Source organism: Physella acuta, unplaced genomic scaffold, assembly GCF_028476545.2.
Source record: "Physella acuta isolate Inbredline_101_S28 unplaced genomic scaffold, ASM2847654v3 ptg000767l, whole genome shotgun sequence".
Taxonomy (NCBI): Eukaryota; Metazoa; Mollusca; class Gastropoda; family Physidae; genus Physella; species Physella acuta.
Window position 1 is genome coordinate 87573 of NW_026732285.1, and position 20767 is coordinate 108339.

The window sequence follows — 20767 nt, forward strand, 5'->3', positions numbered from 1 at the left end:
GACTTCCAATTCTTTGGTTTAGTTAAAAATTGTCTTTACATAGTGTTTTCTCACTCTCCATAATTCAAAGCCTACTATATTTCTCCTACCTTTTTATAAAGATCTACACTTCTTAAAACTGCCAATTATGGACTTAAAACTGCAAAAAAAATTTTTTCATAATTTTATAGCTCATTCTTAATATCATTAGTAATAAAAAAAAAGCATAATCACAAATTGTTATTCTGTCCCATCAGGAATGGCGACAAACGTTCCTTATATACAGCTGGCGTGGACTTTACTACATGAACAAGGACTTAAAACTTGACTACCTGGATCTACGCAAAGCCAGTGGGATCAGTAAGTTATTTTTTATGTTTGCTGCTTGTTTTTTTTAAATTCAGTTGATACTTGTTTATTGTGTCAGCTAATTGACCGGTCATGGGTCAACTCCCTCCTGGAATTATTGAGTAGTTTAAATTAAGGGCCATCCATAAGTGACATGCTTTTTCTTTGTGATTGCCCCTGTCATCACAAAAAGTCAGACCTGAACCTTCCAAACCCCATTAAAATTAAAAAATATCTTTCTAAAATATTATGTGGGCATACTAGTAAATTTTTGTTATAAATTTTCAAAAAAAGCCTTTTAAATTGTAAAATATCTGCAAAAATTCCATTTTTTAAAATTACAAAGTGTGTTAAAACAATTTTAGATTGTGATTACCAATATTTCCCATATAATGCATAGTAAATCATTTTATTCACCAGAAATGCTTAGCTCTAATGAAGGATTCCAAAAACAAGGCCCATTCTTTATCATCAGTTCTACAGGAAGGTAACTGTTATTTCTTAATGTGAAAAATGTTTTATTAATGAACTTGTGGTTTATCTATGTAAAACATACCTTAGTGTTACCAGGCAAGGGGGATAAAAGATGTAATCAGGAAGTTGCAGGGGAGAAAATTATCAGCACAATAATTCTGTTTGTTAACATTGTCTTGTATATTGCCAGGTCTGTTTACGTACAAGCCTTGCTGCCCAGAGATACTGATAAAATGTTTACAGCCCTAGTCATGGCATACACAGTATGTTTTTGTTTTGTATTTTGTGATTTAAGAAAAAATTTATACATAATTTTTATTATTAACATAGATATAATCTTTCTTAATTTTTTAGGAAATTATTTTTGTTCAGAAAAATTTATCCTTAGAAAATTTAGAATAATTTGCCATAATCAACTTTATTCTGTTTCAAAAAAGTAATTGTAAAGCTTTTTTATCTATCTATTTTTCTAATAATTTTTTTCTAAAACCCACATTAAAACATTTTTTAAACTTAATATTTCCATTGCTAATATCTTTTGTTTGTTATTCTGTTTTATTAAAAAAAATTCCTTTGCAAGAAAAAACCTATTCTACATTACGTTTATCTATGCCAATCTACAGCGAAGTGGACCATATTTGAATGATCAAGCTTTGACCACTGACAATGTCCCTGTCATTGTTGACAGATGCATCACACACATAAGCAAGTTTGGTCTTAAAGAAAAAGGTATCTACAGACAAGCTGGTCAGCAGAGCAGAGTGCAAGCTCTGCTGGATGAGTTTAAAAAAGGTAATTTTGCTTAAAGTGTCATTTATCCTCGGTATGAAAATAGAAGCAAATGGACATTCAATTTTTCAAGAAATTTGTTAAAACGTTGAAATCACATGTTTTCCCATTCATGCCCAAGAAACATGGGGCAGATAAAGTAGAGTTCATCTGTTTCAGAGACCTGGACATATGTTGGGATAGTGTGGTCAGCACTATGCCCTTTGTTTTCCCTTTGTTTTCAGAGCTGAGTGGATTCCTGGATATTCTGGCTTGAACTTGGATTCATACGGATTCATACTTTCGAGTTAGAAGTCTAGCTCTCTACTTCTAGGCTAAGCCGTCCCATTAAAAAAACCATTGAAATGTTCAGCTATCATTTCCTATATTAAAAACTATTTTAAGTTTGACAATCTTTAACTAACTTTCTGCTGTGGATGGTGACAGGACACTGTTAATATTTTGTATTATAAATTATGGATTATTTATAAAATCTCTGATGCATGTCCTATTGTTAATGTGATTGTTTAATCATAGATGCCTATGCTGTCAGCTTAAATGACTACACTGTGGATGAAGTGGCAAATGCTGTGAAAAAGTTTCTGAGAGAACTGGATGACTCTGTTTTTGAGAGAAGACATTATGGTGCTTGGATAGAAATAGCAGGTCTTTTTTTTAAATTGTTTTTTGTTTTGGGGAAATTAATATTTAAATGGTGCTTGGATAGAAATAGCAGGTCTTTTTTTAATTTGGTTTTGTGTTATGGGGAATAAAATGGTGCTTCGATCAAAACAGTAGGTTTTTTTTTTACTTTTTTTTTTTGTTATGGTGAAATTAAATGGAGCTTGGATAGAAATAGCAGGTCTTTTTTCTTCAAATTTGGTTTTGTATTATGGGTAAATTAAAGTAACACCTTGGTGAAAATTTGACATTGCAAATAAGTTCATAGATAACATGATGAGTACATTACTAGATAATTATGAGTATATTAAAAGATAATTATGAGTATATTACGAGATATAACCAAACTTGAGATACCTACTATGTCTTCACTAGGATACCAAGATGAAAGTATTAGAATAACCAAGTGCCAGCAGTTGCTGGATAAGATGCCAGAAGTTAACAGACAGACTTTGAAAAGAATCATCCAGCATTTGAAACAGTAAGGCAACATAAGTTAATCTAGAAAAATTTTTATAGTAATTATACATTGGACTCAGTGTAAGGTTGCTCTTGGGAGAATGTGTTGCTTGTAAAGGGAAGTCAGTAACAAATGCAATTTTTTTTTCCCCTCCCTTTTTTTTCTTCTTTCTGTTTAATGGTAATATTGAAAGGGATTTCTTCCAACACAATTAAGTATTATGTGTCAACATTTTATGCAGGTCGTTGACTTAAGCCTGCTTTTCTTTCTGGATTTTCCATAGCTTTTGTCAATCAAAAACAAACTGCAAGGCAGCAGTTGGTTGATTTTGGACTTTTTTCTCCTAGATGGGTTGCTGCCCGCAGCTATTGAGGACCCCACCCTTTGATAGACTATATTATTCATAGACTTGTTGATTATTCATAGACTTGTTGATTATTCATAGACTTGTTGATTATTCATAGACTTGTTAATTATCCATAAAAATATTTTAACTAATTCCACGCAATGAAGGACTGGAGTTGCCATCCTAGTGATAAACCAATGCTCAGTGTCTAGGACATGCTTGAATTTGCCCAGTTGTTTAGGCTAGAAATTTAGAGACTATAGACTAGTGACAACACATATCATCAGCTACAAAGTAGGTAACAGCATAAAAGTCAATCATCTAAAAACAACTTGCATTTGTTTGTACAGAGTTGCTCAAAATCAGGAAGAAAATTCTATGGACCTTAAAAATTTGGCAACATGTTTTGCACCATCTCTTCTGAGAACTCATTTGGATCAGGTACAGTAAAACTCATGTTTACAAGTATCTTTTTTTAGTTTTAAAGTATCAAGAACATTATGAATGATTTTCTTTTTTGCAACATAAGTATAACAATATAAACAAACAATTTTATTTAGTGATATCGAAATATCCGTATTTAAATCAGTTTTTTTAAATTTAGATGGGTGGGGTAGGTCTGTATTGGTTCAGATCTTAAAATATTCTTGCAACACTTCTATTTTTAGCTTCAAATGTCTGATTCATCCAGCCGCGAAATCAAAATAGTTTTAGACATCATGCAGCATTCTGATGATCTTTTCCAGGTAATCATTTTAAAATTATACTATGGATTTTCTGTATTTCATAATTTATTGTATATTTTCTCCATTAGATTTTATATGAAAAAATTAAGAAAAGTACAAGATAAAATTTGCTCTTAACATATTTTTTTAAATTTGTCAGTGTTTTTCAGTAATCTGAATTACTTATTATAATACACAATTTATACATAAACCTCACTGCAGCTATTATTTTAGCTCCTGTTGTTTTGTGATAAATGCTGTAAGCTAATGCAAGTGGTGATTGGCATTTTGTTGTGTCTTGTAATAGTAATGGTTTAGATTTTTACAACTACAAACCTTTGCTTGCAGGTAGGCGAAAATGAGAAAGGAGTAGAAGATAAAATGTCAGAAGTGCTTGACAAAATTAGAATGGTAAGTAAAATGGGAACAAAACATTACACCTCCATCCCCCCCACCACCCCCTCCACCCAAAATCTTCAGTAGGACATTAACAGCCACCTGTCAATTAGTACAGAACTCCCTAACTTTGTTTTATATATCCCCACAGGCAAACCTTAAATCTGCTGAGGCAACATCAGCAATCATAACAGATGTTTATTTGATGGACTACAATTCCTCAGCTTGTGAAAATTTCACCATAACAGATGACAAAACTGTAGCAGTTGCCATCAAGGAAGCAGTGGATAAATTTCGTAGAATAGACAGGAATTTGGATGTCAAGAATTGTTTTCTTTATGAAGTTTTATTTAACTCTCACTTAGGTTAGTGATCTTTGCTTTTATTATTTGTTTTTTTTTTTTTACATCTGTTGCTCAGAAATTAGTACAGCTACAAATTAAATACTGTTTGCCATTCTTTAACTTCTATAGAGCCCACAATCTAAGAATCTTAAGTGTATTGATATAGTTAAGACTTTGCAATGTGTTGTCTTTGTATATAGTTGACAGAGATTAATTTTTGTCCATTTGCAGAGAGGCCCCTTTTCACTGATGAGCTTATAAAAAAAACTATTGAAAGGTGGTCTAATTGGTGCACTTGGAATGATAAAGATATCAAGATGCATCTGTGTGTTCACAAGATTGAGAGATTCCAACATTTAAAGGATGTGAGTATTTTATTCTTAGATTTTGATGTAATTGTTCATAGATTTAAGAAAATGTAAGTTATTAAGGTGTATGGATTTTTTTTTAAATTTTAATTTACATTCTTGTATTTGATTATTTTTAATTAACTAATTATAAACCTAATCTTGTCTTCTAGTCAACATCACCTGCTTTTCTTGCTAATGCCAAGATACAGTATAAAGGTATAAAAGGAAAGTTCAATAAAAGGGCAGTTGGGTTGAAGCAGATGAAATTGGTTATCTACCAGAAGCCTGAGGTTAGACACTCTCATACACTTGTCATTATATATATATTTACAAAACTTTGTAGCTTCTACAAACTTATCTTTATGGGTGACTGAGCAGCAGATCTAATGAACCTTGAGGGTTTTAATATTAGAATCTAAAGATAAGTTGGCTTTGCCTTGTTCAGTGGTTCTTAACCTGGGTTTGATCGAACCCCAAGGATTGGTGAGTCATTTCCAGGGGGGTCGGCAGAGGTCAAGATACTCACCTGACTCAAATGATTCATGATCAGATTTTGTCAGTGCAGATGATAGTACTATTAAAAGGGGTTCAGCGAATGCGCATATGAAACTGGTGGGGTTCAGTACCTCTGAAAAAAAGTCTAGTTTGTAGGATGTTTCTGTGTTGTAAGTCAGAGTTTGTGCAGTGGATAGGCATTACATTGTTTACTGAAGCAGATGTTAACCGCCCCATTGAACTTACAGTTTTGGAAAGATTTTAACCACTTGGCTAGTTTGTACTTCATGATGAGTATTATTTTTTTTTTATCTTGTAGAGTACAGCTGAATGCTACTCTTGGAATTTGGAAGACATAACTGTTTACATAGGAACTATGTTGCCCAAAAAGAGTTTGCCTTCAAAGTAAGATTGTTTTTTTTTTTTTTTTTTTTTAAAGTTTTATCGGTTTATCTGTGTTTATTTAAAAATAATTTTTTTATCTAAATAAACATTTTTGTTTGTTCTAGTTGTACACATTTCCTGACTTTTGTTGTAAACGGAGAAGATCTTTCAAATACAAGTAGCAGGTATGGATTTCTTTTCATGTACCCTTCAATTTTGTCCAAAATAAACCTTTATATTATGTATAGACTTTTTAATGCCTAGGTTAGTCTATTTAATTTTCTCATCATTCAGTTTGGTCCTCTTATTTTTCGTCTCACTAAATGCTTTAAGAAATAATACTCCAAAGTACTAGATGTGAATGATAGGATGACTTTGAATTCTGATTAAAAACTTTTTTTTTTTATTTTAAAGAATATTTCTATTTATTGCAACGTTTTCAGAGCATTTGGTCACTGTTTAGGATTTGACAATGAAACTGAAATGCTCAGGTGGGCAGCCTCCATCTACAAAACACAGGTAATTTTCTTATCATTTATTTGAGGTATTGTATTAATTTTTACTTCTCTTATGTTAATTTCTACTTAACTTACATAATCTTTTTTTGGTTCTATTTACAGCACCCAAATAGTTTCTAATTGGGTCCCACACATTAACATCAAGCAGTATTTTCTACCCAACACTCTTGGCTTGCAAAAGAAAAGTGAATTTCAAGCTTACACTTTTTAAAATGTAGCATTCAAAAGTAGTTCTGAAAATCTGTGATGCTAGTCCACAAAATTGGTTGTTAATTTCATGCATAATTAATAAGCAATCAGCTTATATGTAATTAATTTATCAGTTGTTGTAAATATTATTGAAAGTTGATGTTCACAATGTACATAGCAAATATATTTTTAATATATTATTCAATAGTCTATTTATAGAAGAAAATGTGAATTATTTCTCTCATTTCATTGCAATAATTACACTTACAAAAACTTACGAAGTTTTTTAACTTGATATATACTTTTTCAGAGGAAATTTAAAAATCAACATTTTAAAAATTTCATATGCTGTAACTTACTTAATGCACTTTGGAGTACATGAGTGAAAATGACATTCCTGTCTTCCTATTTTCAAAAATCCTTCTGTATTTTTTCCCCTTCTATTACATTCCAACATTTTACAAGTTTTTCTATACCATTTTTTTACTCTATTCCGTCGATCACCACTAGTGTCCTTAACTGTGTTTGAAGTGAAAACACTGCTGAACTGTACATTCATTTGTTCTTATTTTATAAGTATGTTTTTTTTTCACAAATCATTAAAACAATCGATTTCCATAACTTAATTGACACCATTAAAATATAAGTAAATTTATTTGCAAAAGGAGTATCTTTCATGTTTTATTTGCTAAATTTTATTTATTCCTAAGTGCTAAGTTAAAGTACTTATAATAGAAATTTATTGATCTAAAAAATTCTCATTAAAATTATAAAATTATAATATCCTCTATGAATTTGTACAGGGGCTTTATTAATGTAAAGGGATAATCAAAGCAATAAATTATGTTACATTTTTTAATGAAATTTTTTTATTAAAGCATAATTTGTTTATTAACTTCAAATCAGCTTTCCATAATAAGACTTGACATAATTATGTTGAAAAATCTGGCACTCAACTAAATGATTTAGAAAAATGATTTTTCTCTCACTGTAGAAGTCTGGCAGCTTTTTAAGATAATTTTTTTTTCTATGTTTCACGAGTTCATGTCATACAAGTACCATTGCTCCTGTCAGTGATTTGTTTTGTTTTTAATGCCTCCCTAACAGTAACACACCATGTCTAATCAATGTATTATAATGTGTGTGACTTGGGTAAAATGCAGCGGTTTTAATTCAAACTAGCTGTATAAAAATGGATGTAAAATATTTGTACATATAGTATTATGTTTAGATACATTGATACATTTTTTTAAACATAAATAACATGAATAACGAACAAATTGTATTCTTCTTCACACTGGTTCTACAGTTTTTATTTCACTTTTTTAATTCCTGCGACAATATACCACTAGATGTTGTAATTTTAAAAAAAATAACAAAGAACAAGTTTTTTATTTAAACCCTAATATTTTATTCTGTTAATAAATCATGTTTGTGTTCATGTATAATGAAATAGCATTATATAGATTATGATTTCTATAACCAATAATCAATTGTTGGAGGTTATGTTTGCTTATGTATTACTAGATGCTAGAAAATTAGTCTTTTATACAGTAGATCATAATTTTGAGGATCAAAGATGACATATTAGTCACCTTGATTTTCATTTTTTTTATGAATAAGTTTTACTGTGTTTTTACTGAAGTAAATATGCTGATTTGCAATATGTAGAGTGACATTTCGTGCTCAATGAACAAACATTTTAATGTGGTTGCCAGTCTGCTTGGGGTAAAAGAGGGTTTCAGTTTTCATTTTTACTCAGAAACAATATTATGTACAGAATAATTATAATACATGGAGATATTTTTAAATAATGGTAACTTGCATGAATTGTGGAGGGAAATCAGCCTTAAGGAGACTTGAATGGGTGGGGGGGGGGGGGAGGTAATATGTAATTGGTTAGTTTCTTACTTATTTAACTAATATGATCACTTGGGAATAGCTTACAAATACACATGTTCAAAGCTGTCATAAATTTAAATATTTACAATTTCATCTAGATCATCTTCATTTTAGTCTTGTGCTAAAACTTGAAGACAATTAAACTTGTATGTTGGCAACAAACTTTGGAGTTCATTTTACTTTTTTTTTTTTTTTTTTTTTTTTGTGTACATCTTTTTCACCTGATCCAAGCAAAATTAGAGAAAACGCTGAGGTTCCAGAAGATCCAATGGATTTTATAAAGAGATGGTAAATCAACAGGTCAGGCTCTCATCCCAACCACAACAAAGATGATAGGTATTTCTGAAGAACCAGACCAGGGGCCAACAAGTAATCTTCAGATTTCAAACAGGTCCCAATAGGATGACACACATCTCAATATGACAGGAATCTTCAGACTTCAAACAGGTCCCAATAGGATGACACACATCTCAATATGACAGGAATCTTCAGACTTCAAACAGGTCCCAATAGGATGACACACATCTCAATATGACAGGAATCTTCAGACTTCAAACAGGTCCCAATAGGATGACACACATCTCAATATGACAGGAATCTTCAGACTTCAAACAGGTCCCAATAGGATGACACACATCTCAATATGACAGGAATCTTCAGACTTCAAACAGGTCCCAATAGGATGACACACATCTCAATATGACAGGAATCTTCAGACTTCAAACAGGTCCCAATAGGATGACACACATCTCAATATGACAGGAATCTTCAGACTTCAAACAGGTCCCAATAGGATGACACATATCTCAATATGACAGAAATCTTCAGACTTCAAACAGGTCCCAATAGGATGACACACATCTCAATATGACAGGAATCTTCAGACTTCAAACAGGTCCCAATAGGATGACACACATCTCAATATGACAGGAATCTTCAGACTTCAAACAGGACCCAATAGGATGACACACATCTCAATATGACAGGAATCTTCAGACTTCAAACAGGTCCCAATAGGATGACACACATCTCAATATTACAGGAATCTTCAGACTTCAAACAGGTCCCAATAGGATGACACACATCTCAATATGACAGGAATCTTCAGACTTCAAACAGGTCCCAATAGGATGACACACATCTCAATATGACAGGAATCTTCAGACTTCAAACAGGTCCCAATAGGATGACACACATCTCAATATGACAGGAATCTTCAGACTTCAAACAGGTCCCAATAGGATGACACACATCTCAATATGACAGGAATCTTCAGACTTCAAACAGGTCCCAATAGGATGACACACATCTCAATATGACAGGAATCTTCAGACTTCAAACAGGTCCCAATAGGATGACACACATCTCAATATGACAGAAATCTTCAGACTTCAAACAGGTCCCAATAGGATGACACACATCTCAATATGACAGGAATCTTCAGACTTCAAACAGGTCCCAATAGGATGACACATATCTCAATATGGCAGTAATCTTCAGACTAATCTTTCAGTTAACTTTTCACGCAGGTCAAGACTCTATGACTATGAACTTTGACATAAAATGGGATATAATTAGATGTCTAATTCTAATTAACTTTTAAAAAATTAATCTTCATTTATAAAGTACTAAATGTCCGTTCTATTTTGCATATATTGTCATTGTTTGCGTTCGCTTGCATTATTGTGATGTATAGCATTTATTTTCTACTTTTTAGTTCAATCAGAAAACGTGGGTTTTTTAAAAACTTTTTTAATGATTATTATTCAACTCTATGCTAAATGTGTCGACGTCATACTTCGTTTTTCGAATTACTATGCAGGTTTTTATTTTGCTTGTGTTTTCTCTAGAGCGTTCTTGTCAGATAGAATTTTTGCTTATGTTTTCTCTAGAGCGTTCTTGTCAGACAGATAGATAGATAGATAGATAGATACACAGACAGCGAAACTATTATTATAGACGAGAAAAATGGCCCGTTGAGGAAGGATACACCGGGCGCTAGGCTGATAGTGCTGTCTCTTTTCTCTAAACTAAAACCACCCCATCCTCCCCCCCACACCACCCCCCCCCCACCTCCACCCCCACCCCTCTCCGGGGAGGAAAAAGTCTGAAAGAAACACTGGTGTCGCGCTTAGCCACCACCCGAAAAATTGCATAAAGAAATTGCAAGAAAACCACTTTTTAGATTAGACACATTAATTAGGCGGTAATTTTATTATAGAGTATCTATGAAGAAATTTCTTTTGAGTTAGGGAGGGGGGGGGGCTCAGACGTTCTTACGCGGGGGGTGGGGCTTCGCCCCTACCCGAAGAATTGTATGCAAGAAACTCTTCACGCAAACCATTTAGATTAGACAAAATTTATTTTTATTCAATGTTTACTCGAGAAACAATGACGTCATATTACTGTGTGCACTTTCCGGATTGAGATTATTTTCTACTCTGTGCTAAATGTGTCGACGTCATACTTCGTTTTTCGAATTACTATGCATGTTTTTAATTTCCTTGTGTTTTCTCTAGAGCGTTCTTGTCAGATAGATAGATAGATAGACAGACAGCGAAACTATTATTATTAATAGGTGGGGGGGGGGGGGGGGGCAAAAAAAATTTTGCGGGGTGGCCCTTATTTTCTAGTTCCGCCACTGTAACTTCTTCTCTTCTTCTTCGTTCTTAATTTTTAGTGTTGGGAGGGATAGTGCCTTATTTGCCAGAGGGTTGAACTCGAGATTTTTTTCTAATTTATCAACCATCGGCTTTGCCGACTCGACCATGCTTCCATCACAATTAAAGATTACGTGTCAACTGGTTATGCGCCATTGAGGCCATTGACTCCGATTTCAGCCTGCTTTTCTTTTTGGATTTGCTTCCATAGCCTTTGTCCAACCAAGAACAAACTACAAGGCAGCAGTTGTTTGATTTTGTAACGATTTTTTTTTTGTTTTTGAAAAAATAAAAGGTTATAAATGTTATAGATTAAAGCCTAAAAATGTTATTTATGAATCGTTTAGGGGAGCGTGAAAAATGTGAATAGACAATTATAATTGTTTAATTTACGACTAAGTCTACGTCTACTAACATTAAGTATTGCAATCTACAACGGCTACTGATTTATTTGTTTTTCAACTTAATAATGCTATAAAAAACCTACCTAACTATTTTGTTTAGAACTAGAGCTCTATATAATTTTTATAATAGCTAATAATAACTTAAGAGTTGTATTTATATGTAAACGGTCAACCCAAGGTGCAGGAATTTAAAATAATGTATGTAAAGTTAAGCAACAAATTATCTCCTATTCAGTGTTTCTTCCAGACTTTTTTCTCCGGGGGGGGGGGGGGGGGGGGGCACTTGAAATTTTCGGGGGGGGGGGGGGGGGGCGGTAGACTTTCTTCGGGGGGGCGGACACTGTTAAAAGTATATATTTTCTATATAAATTATATAAATTTCATTTAGTTCAGGGGGGGGGGTAAAAAAAAATTCTGGGGGGCTTCGCCCCCCCCCCCCCCCCCCCCCGTAGAGATGCCTGGAAGAAACTCAGCTCCTATTTGAAAATCCAAATGCCTAACTTTTATTCAAGGGAAATAACTTTCACAAGAATAGCTAAATAACTAAGACATGCTTGAAAAACACAATAAAACGCTCTAAATGCCATTACGTAATAATTATAACAAATATTTTATATTAGCTATGTAAGCTTTTGAAAATAATATATTTTACTTATTGAATACTTAAATGTAGGTTTTGTTTGAAAGTCCAAAAATGGTATCTTTACTATAACATACTTCTATTCAATTTTGATGACATACTCTAATTTGTAAGCTTCCATTCTTTTGATTATTATAAAATTTTGGATCCCCTAAATCAAGGGACGCCTCTCAAAAAATTAACTACAGGTACTTGTTTTAGACATTGCTAGAATTATTCATTAAATATGAAAAAATAATAATTTGAAAAAAACAAAGTTTATGGTTAGTTATAAATTCCATCCTATTTAATATTATATATTAATACTTTAAGAGTGGTAATATAGATTCCTAAAAAACTAAAGGTTTTTTAACTAGAGAACGCATACCTTTCTTCAGAGGGGGTACATATGTCCCCTGGCGCCGACCTTAGGGGGCGCCAAAATGGGTTGGAAAAACAAATTGAAATTTTGAGGGGTGATGCAAATTGAAAATTTAAAGGTTGTTCCCGAAGGGGGTCGCCAAATTGAAAGTTTATCCCCGGGCGCCGGGAAGAGTCGCTACGCCTCTGCCTTTCTTTGCAATGTGTTCCGTACTGAATTGAAATCATCTTACGTACGATAAACTCGACTACTCGATATACTCTACTACATTCACAACACATCAAGCTTCGATACTTAAATATAACTAGATCGATGCTCCAGAACAACTCGTTTAACTTCACTAAGCTCTACAAACGGTACTCCCAATCAACAACTATTTCACTGGACCTACTACTACACTTTAACAGTCAATATAATTTGATACCACAAGAATCAATATTCCCGAACTCCAAAACTACGATACTTCATCACCTGCAATTTCATAAAAATTATGACACTTTAACACTTCGATACTTTATACCTACGAAACCATAGCAGCAACCAGTGTTTCTTCCAGACTTTTTTCTCCGGGGGGGGGGGGGCACTTGAAATCTTCGGGGGGGCGGTAAACTTTCTTCGGGGGGGGGGGGGGCGGACACTGTTAAAAGTATATATTTTCTATATAAATTATATAAATTTCATTTCGTTCGGGGGGGGGGGGGGCGGTAAAAAATTTTCGGGGGGGCTTTGCCCCCCCGAAGAGATGCCTGGAAGAAACTCTGGCAGCAACAGCTTTCCGCCGTTACTCCCATATCTAAACGATTCATCAAAACTTACCAAACAAGTACAATACTTTAAACACCCCGTCATTACAAAACTCTATACACCAGGACAGATTTCTAATTTAAAGTCAGAGAAAACGAGACTTACAAGCTCTATTAAAACTAGATAACCGTTTGAAATGTTCGAAATTTAAATTACGAACTTATTTAATCGTTGTCCACATCAACTGTGTGACACCAAATTAAAAAGGCAAAGTGACTGGTAAAAAGCGCCCCGACTTTCCAAATTAGGGAGGTGGGGTTGCATTTTCACTATCGCGAATAAATATAGGCCTATATATGAGACCTAATTTTGGGGTGTAGGTACAAAATTGATAGTTCGTCCTGGGTGCCTAAATAGATTTCTACTCCTTTATACAAGCTATTAATTATTAAGTACTTTTTTGATAATAGCGATTAAACCATTTGCGCCCCCTAGGGATGGCGCCCTGGGCGACCGCCTAGTTCGCCTTTTAGGTAGCGCCGGCCCTGCCTGCAAGAAACACTGGATTATTATTATTATTAAAATTATGAAAAAAGTAATAAAACATTTTCCATCCTCTAACAGTACTGTAACTGCCATCCCCTTTGCTGTTAGGCCTACAAGAATATACGAGGAAGTTTAGGGGAGGTCACTCCCGTTTTATTTTTTTTATTTAAAAGGCGAAATTACAAATAGATCTATATTGACCTTTTGAACTTTGACAATACTCTACTATTTTTCTATTCGTAGATCTAGTTCTTTCAAACTTGGGTGTGATTGTGCGAAAAGAAAACAACCAAGAACTTAAACTATAATCAATAATCTAATTACTATTAGATCTGGATCTAGTTAAGATCTGATTGAATAAATTACTTATAGATCCAGATATCTACTACGACAAATATGGCACCAAGGGCATTTTTACCCACAGACACCGTAGATAGTTTTAGATTTTTATTACAACAATTTGAAAGAGAAATCACCGATGTTTTCAGCGATATCAAGGAAGTGTTTGCTGTAATCGGCGTTTTCTATGCGGCTAAAAAAACAATAACAGTAGCAGGAACTATTTTAGATGCCGTTCGAGTTCATTTGTTACCCGAAAAAAGAATTGATTGGGTTGAAAAATTTGGTCCATGGGCTGGTTTGTAGTTTGTTATTTTTTAATTTTAAAATTGAAAGGGCCTCATTTTTTACCTGCTAAGGGCCGTAAGGGGTCATCCATAAATGACGTCACGCTTTTTTTGACGATTTTTATCTCCCCCCTCCCTCCCCTCTGTCACACGTCGGCACAAAAAGCCAGACCCCCCTAAAATGACGTCACACCTCAACCTACAACCCCCCTCAAAATTGCAATTGAATTTTTTTTAAACATTGATATTTTCCCAAAATCTTGTCTAAACTATTACAATTTATTAAAACAGTTATCTAAAACGCGAAATAACGTCTAAAATTCGTTTTCTAACATTGCTTTTTTTATAATGCAAAAATGTGACATCGCACCATCTTAACCCCCCTTCCCCTCATCACACATCATCACAAAATGACGGACCCCCCCTCCCCCTTTACGAGTGTGACGTCATTTATGGATGACCCCTAACATAAAATAACTTTCTAACTTTAAACTTAAATTTAAAATTTAACTGCTAGATCTAGATTCTAGATCTAGAATATCTAGTCTAGATCTAGAATAAATCTAGATAGGCCTATAGCCATAGCCTAACTCATGCATGAGAGAGATTATCTAATAAATAATTAATTAGGATATAGGCCTAACTATTATTTTCTACAACTTTCATTATGATTACTTACTAATTACTAATTAAATTAGGCCTACTAGATTCTAATTTTAATCTTTTATTAGTTTTATTGGCATTAGAGGCCATAAGGTCTATAATTTACTAATTTAGGCCTATTACTAGTATTACTATTTACTATTACTGCCAGTAGCGTAGAGAGGGGGGGTGGGGGGGACATATGTCCCCGGGCGCCGACCTTAGGGGCGCCAAAATGGGTTGGAAAAATAAATTGAAAGGTTGAGGGGGGTGGAAAACGAAAGTTTGAGGGGGGGTGCAAATTGAAATCTTGAGGGGGGGGTGCAAATTGAAAAGTTTGTCCCCGGGCGCCGGGAAGGGTCGCTACGCCTCTGATTACTGCCAATTTACATTATATATTAAAGTTTTATTACACTAGCCCAAGGCTTAGGCCTAATAAAAATCATACATTATTACATATATATATATATATATATATATATATATATATATATATATATATATATATATATATATATATAGGCCTATAGACCTAGGCTATAGGATAGGGCCTAACTAATTATATTATTAATAGGCCTACTATTGATTTTTTTATTTTTAACATAGTACTATTGTAGTCAGTGATTGATCTTCCTGTAATTATTTTGTTTTCAGTTGTGACAGGTAGCAGTGAAGGAATTGGACACGCTTATGCTTATGAACTTGCCAAAAGGGGACTTAACGTTGTACTAATTAGCCGTAGTGAGAGTAAACTACTGAAGGCAAAAGCTGATATTGGTAAATGTTATACTATAGATTAAACACTATTGTTTATAACATAAAGATTTGGGACAACATTCCCTACAACTGTGAAGTTTGAGCGCAATGAAATGTTACTTATTACTTATGTTCATTCCAGCACTTAGCAAAATCGTTAAAAGTTAGAGGGCTAATTTGGAAATGGTAGAGCTTACGACTGCAAATTCAAAAGTCACAAGTTTTGAATTCTGGGCTTGAATCTGTAGGACATCCCTGAGTCCACCTAGTTCTGATGGATACCTTACACACAAAGATAGCTGGGCATAGTGCTGACCACACTATCTGCCTGTATGCCGAAGTTATTGAAATACACTAACTCTACTTCATCTGACCCATGTGTCTTAGGCACAAACGAGAAAAGATCATTATTAATTGGATTTTTAAAGTGTTTTTTAATAGCTGAATTTTAAAACTTTAAACAACCTAATGATTTATTTATATTTATTGGTAAAATTTATTTTCAAATTACAGAACTGGACTGCAAAGTTAAAGTAGAGTACATAGTGGCAGATTTCTCTAGTGAAAATCAGACACAATTGTATAGCAATATTGCAGAAAAGTTGTCTGACAAACAAATAGGTTTACTAGGTGAGTAGTTGTCTATTTTATGAAACAAGTTTTTTTTCTAACATTTTCATTGTATACAAATTACTGCCCTTTCATATTTGCTACTGTTGTCTTTGAACACAAAAATAATTTTAAAAACCCAACTAGAAAGGCTAATAAATAGAACAGACTTGCACATACTAACAGTTTGAATGGAGTATATTTTGTGTTATTACCATTTTTCTTTTAGTTCTTTTAGTCTGTATTATTGACATTTACAGAAGGCATAATTTTTTTAAAAAAGCTTTGTTAAAATCAGCTGTGAATATTCAGTGTTTTTACACCAAAGCTTAGTTTATGTGCTAAATAAGAACACCTTAACATGTGAACTAAATGAGATAAAATGTTATCTTCTAGTAAATAATGTTGGCGTTATGTATGACTATCCTGATGTCTTGTTGAACATCTCACAACAAAAGCTGTGGCAGCTCATTTATGTCAACATAGGAGCTGCAACTATGGTATGGTTATTCACTGTTCTAATTATATATTTACTGTTAAAATAATGATATATTCACTGTTAAAATAATATATTCACTGTTAAAATAATTATATATTCACTGTTAAAATAATGGTTTGTTATTTTTTAATAATTTACAATGAAAGGGCACGTAACTTTACTCATTTACTGCTATCTCATGAGAGTTGATATAATAATTATTTTCTACAACTTTCATTATGATTACTTACTAATTACTAGATTCTAATTTTAATCTATTCTCAGTTTTATTGGCATTAAAATAAGTATATATTCACTGTTAAAATAATGATATACTCACTGTTAAAATAATAATATAATCATGTCATGTCATGTTTGCCTGTCGTCCCTACTGGGACATAGGCCGCTGACAAGAGCTTTCCAGACGTCTCTGTCCAGGGCTAGTCTCTCCAACTGTCCCCAGGTGTATCCAATCTTCTTGGTGTCTTCTTCCAGGTCACGTCTCCAGGTCTTTCTTGGTCTGCCTCTCTTCCTCCTGCCTTGTGGATTCCAGGTGAGGGCCTGTCTTGTTATGCTGGATACAGGCTTCCTGAGTGTGTGGCCAATCCATTTCCATTTTCTCTGGAGGATCTCTACTTCCACTGGCAGTTGATTTGTCCGTTGCCATAGAACATCATTTCTGATGGTTTTAGGCCAGCGAATTCGCAGGATCTTTCTGAGACATGCGTTTATAAATGATTGTATTTTCTTCTTATTTATAGCAGTTATTCTCCATGTCTCAGCTCCATAGAGTAAAACAGGTTTTACTAGTGTGTTGAAGATCCGGATTTTTATTCTAAGGGTTAAATCTCCCGAACCCCAAACATTTTTTAGTTGGTTGAAGACTGCTCTTGCCTTACCCGTCCTTATTTTTATGTCTGCTTCTGTCCCACCCTGCTTATCAACAATACTTCCAAGGTAGGTGAATCGATCCACTTCTTCTAGGGCTTCTTCTGCCAGTGTTATAGGGTTGTTGTTTGATGTATTGACTTTGAGAACTTTACTTTTCCCTCTGTGGATGTTCAGACCCAGGCTTGTAGAAAAATTTGCAACCCTGTTGGTTTTATCCTGCATTTGCTGTTGTGTGTGAGAAAGGAGGGCCAGGTCGTCAGCAAAGTCCAGGTCATCCAGCTGGCTCCACAATGTCCACTGTTATATAATCACTGTTAAAATAATAATATATTTACTGTTAAAATAATCATATATTTACTGTTAAAATAATTATATATTCTTATTTACTGTTAAAATAATTATACATTCTTATTCACTGTTAAAATAATTATATATTCCCTGTTAAAAAATAAATTATCAACTAGATACTTTTTATAACCTATTAGCTCAAAACACTCCCCTTCTTATTATTACTGTATAACTATGCATTTTCTCAGTTTTGAATGAGATTCTAGATGTATACATTTTATTTGTAATAAAAAATAATTAACTCCAAAACCTTTGCTCTAATAGTAATATTTTCTTACATACCGGATTGTAAGTGTATGCCAATTTTTTTTATTATTGTGTTTTTTGATGATGTTGTTAAAATTTGTACAAAACTAGTTTTAAAAACTGAATCCCAGATGACTTATATGCTGCTGCCTGAGATGGTTAAAAGAAAAAAAGGTGGTGTAGTTGTCGTCTCATCAGGGTCTTCTACCCACATCAGCCCACAAATGACAGTCTATTCAGCTACCAAGGTACCTCAGTAAAAATAAAAATTAAGACCACAGTATACATTTTTTGTTTTGATATTGGAGTTCAAATCACATACAATGATAATATAATAACTCACTTTAGATTTTTAATAACATATATTTCCTGTTTTCATAGAGACATTTGTTTGAAATTTTTTTCTCTTTATTCAGAAATATAATGCTCTTAGATTACTTTTCATATTAAAATGTAAATTTCTTTTCATTTGATTAGAGATATCTGGACTACTTTATACATGGTTTGGCCTACGAGTATGGCCAATCTGGAGTTACCTTCCAGTGTCTGATTCCATTCTACACAGCTACTAGGATGACAGGGTACAGCGAGAGGCTGTCAAAGACGAGGTTTTTAATACCCAATGCTGAAGCCTATGCAAGAAGCGCAGTATGCACCTTAACAAAATCATCCTGTACCACTGGGTATTTCCCTCATACTTTACAGGTAATTTTACATTGAATATTATCAGGTTGTTTAAAGTTAAATAGCTATGTTTCATGTATATGTGTTTGTGTGTGTACAAACATACTTTACAGGTAATTTTACACTGAAGATTATCGTGTTGTTTAAAGTTAAATAGCTATGTTTCATGTATATGTGTCAGTGTATGTACACACATAAAAAGTAAGTAAAGTAAAGTTTCCCTTTCAAAAACTGACGGTCCATGGGGCAAGTGAAGTAGAGTTCACTTGTTTCTGTGACCTCGGCATATGAAGAGATAGTGTGGTCAGCACTATGCCCAGCCGCCTTTACTTTCCCTAGCGTGTACACACATACTTTACAGTTAATTTTACACTAATAGTATCAGTACACCAGTATTTTTAAGTTAAATAGCGATGTATCGGTATGAACACAAACATTTTAAAAAATATATGCATTTATCAACTATCACTACAGCTGTGGATATCAAAATCTCTACCCTCATGGGTGTGGATGTGGGCGTCAAATAAACTGAATAGTTCACTAAGACGAGAGGCCTTAACAAGACTGTCAAAGAAACTTCCAAAATCTGAATCAGGAGTCATGGAAAGATAAATTGTCAACTTTAACATGTTGATTGAGAAGGAAACTTTAAAAACATTTATCTAATGACATGCAAGACTGTCTCCCAGTAGGAAGCTAGCAAATGTTTACGTAACCAGTGTTTAGACATAATGTTTTAAGTATACCTGCAGTCACCAAAATTAACAAATTATGTTGTGGAGGATTTACTAGCATTTTAACAAATTATACAAATAAATGTTTTTTCCTTCTTAGGTAAATACATTTTCTTTTGATTGAAATAATTTTTCAGTGAGTTACACTGTCCATTGCCAAAACAGCTTGGAAAAAAAAAAAGAACCCAAACAAATTTGAAATATAAATCAAGAAAAAAAATACTTTGAAACACTAAAAATAATATTAAAGTGTTTAAACCTGATTTCTCCTCCATCACTCATGAAGCTTTATGTTTACCAGAGAGTGTTACATATGTACAAGTAAAGTCATACGGCTAACCTATAGTGATAACAACCTTACAATAAATGGGTTAAGCTACAAAAACCAAAACTTTTACACTTTCCCTCCAGGAAAACTAAACAGTGATATAAAATTTAATATATAATGTTGATATGTACTTTGTTGTTCTATTTGGAAAAAAAAAATTATGTAAACTCATCCCTAATACAATATTAACTAAGTTTAACAGCTATCTTATTATAACTTTTTTTAAAAAATTAACTTAAATATTCTTATTAATGCCCCCAAAGATTCTAATAGCCAAATATTTTTGTATTATTTTTGGCCTACTTCAGGTTTAATCTTATTGGTTAAAAATACTGCTTCCATTGTCATCTCTTGAGTTTGAAGCTTAAACCTCTGACATTGTTTTTTTCTATTATTGAGAGTAGATCTCAGTGTTTCAAGTGCTTTATTTTTATCATGTGGGAAGTATTTATACTTTATTGTGCCATTAAAACAAATTTTTATTTTTTAAGTTTTTAAAATTTTGTTTCTTTCTTGCTTTGTGATTTTACAAATACAATTAATATGTGATCTCCATGTTCCTACTATATCTTGTCATTTTACAATTGAGCAAAATAATAATATTACACAAACTCGTGTGAAAAATAATTCAGTATAACAGCACAAGTGTAATACTATGACATACTTTTGTTTATAAATCAACATTCAGTACTACAGGTTCTCTGTTCTGAT

General features: G+C 33.3%; 2 protein-coding genes across 10 annotated transcripts in view; both read left to right on the plus strand.

Annotated features, from left to right (window-relative positions):
* Positions 1-8521, plus strand: part of LOC131950477 (arf-GAP with Rho-GAP domain, ANK repeat and PH domain-containing protein 2) — a 45734-nt gene extending 37213 nt beyond the window's left edge. For all 9 annotated transcript variants that reach the window (XM_059312648.1, XM_059312649.1, XM_059312650.1 and 6 more), the window contains 16 exons: positions 237-339; positions 748-814; positions 992-1064; positions 1425-1593; positions 2107-2235; positions 2626-2731; positions 3407-3497; positions 3725-3802; positions 4130-4192; positions 4329-4542; positions 4753-4886; positions 5042-5161; positions 5686-5771; positions 5876-5935; positions 6194-6269; positions 6371-8521. In XM_059312648.1, the coding sequence (XP_059168631.1) occupies positions 237-339; positions 748-814; positions 992-1064; positions 1425-1593; positions 2107-2235; positions 2626-2731; positions 3407-3497; positions 3725-3802; positions 4130-4192; positions 4329-4542; positions 4753-4886; positions 5042-5161; positions 5686-5771; positions 5876-5935; positions 6194-6269; positions 6371-6388 (1587 nt within the window). In that variant the 3' untranslated portion in view covers positions 6389-8521. The remainder of the gene's footprint in view (positions 1-236; positions 340-747; positions 815-991; positions 1065-1424; positions 1594-2106; positions 2236-2625; positions 2732-3406; positions 3498-3724; positions 3803-4129; positions 4193-4328; positions 4543-4752; positions 4887-5041; positions 5162-5685; positions 5772-5875; positions 5936-6193; positions 6270-6370) is intronic.
* A 5428-nt stretch (positions 8522-13949) lies between these two features.
* On the plus strand, positions 13950-20609 carry LOC131950484 (inactive hydroxysteroid dehydrogenase-like protein 1). Its single transcript, XM_059312672.1, has 7 exons — positions 13950-14351; positions 15637-15759; positions 16252-16368; positions 16744-16847; positions 18442-18558; positions 18788-19015; positions 19469-20609. Exons 1-7 carry the CDS (start codon positions 14111-14113, stop codon positions 19604-19606), a joined length of 1068 nt encoding a protein of 355 aa, XP_059168655.1. The 5' UTR covers positions 13950-14110; the 3' UTR covers positions 19607-20609.
* The last annotated feature ends 158 nt before the right edge of the window (positions 20610-20767 follow it).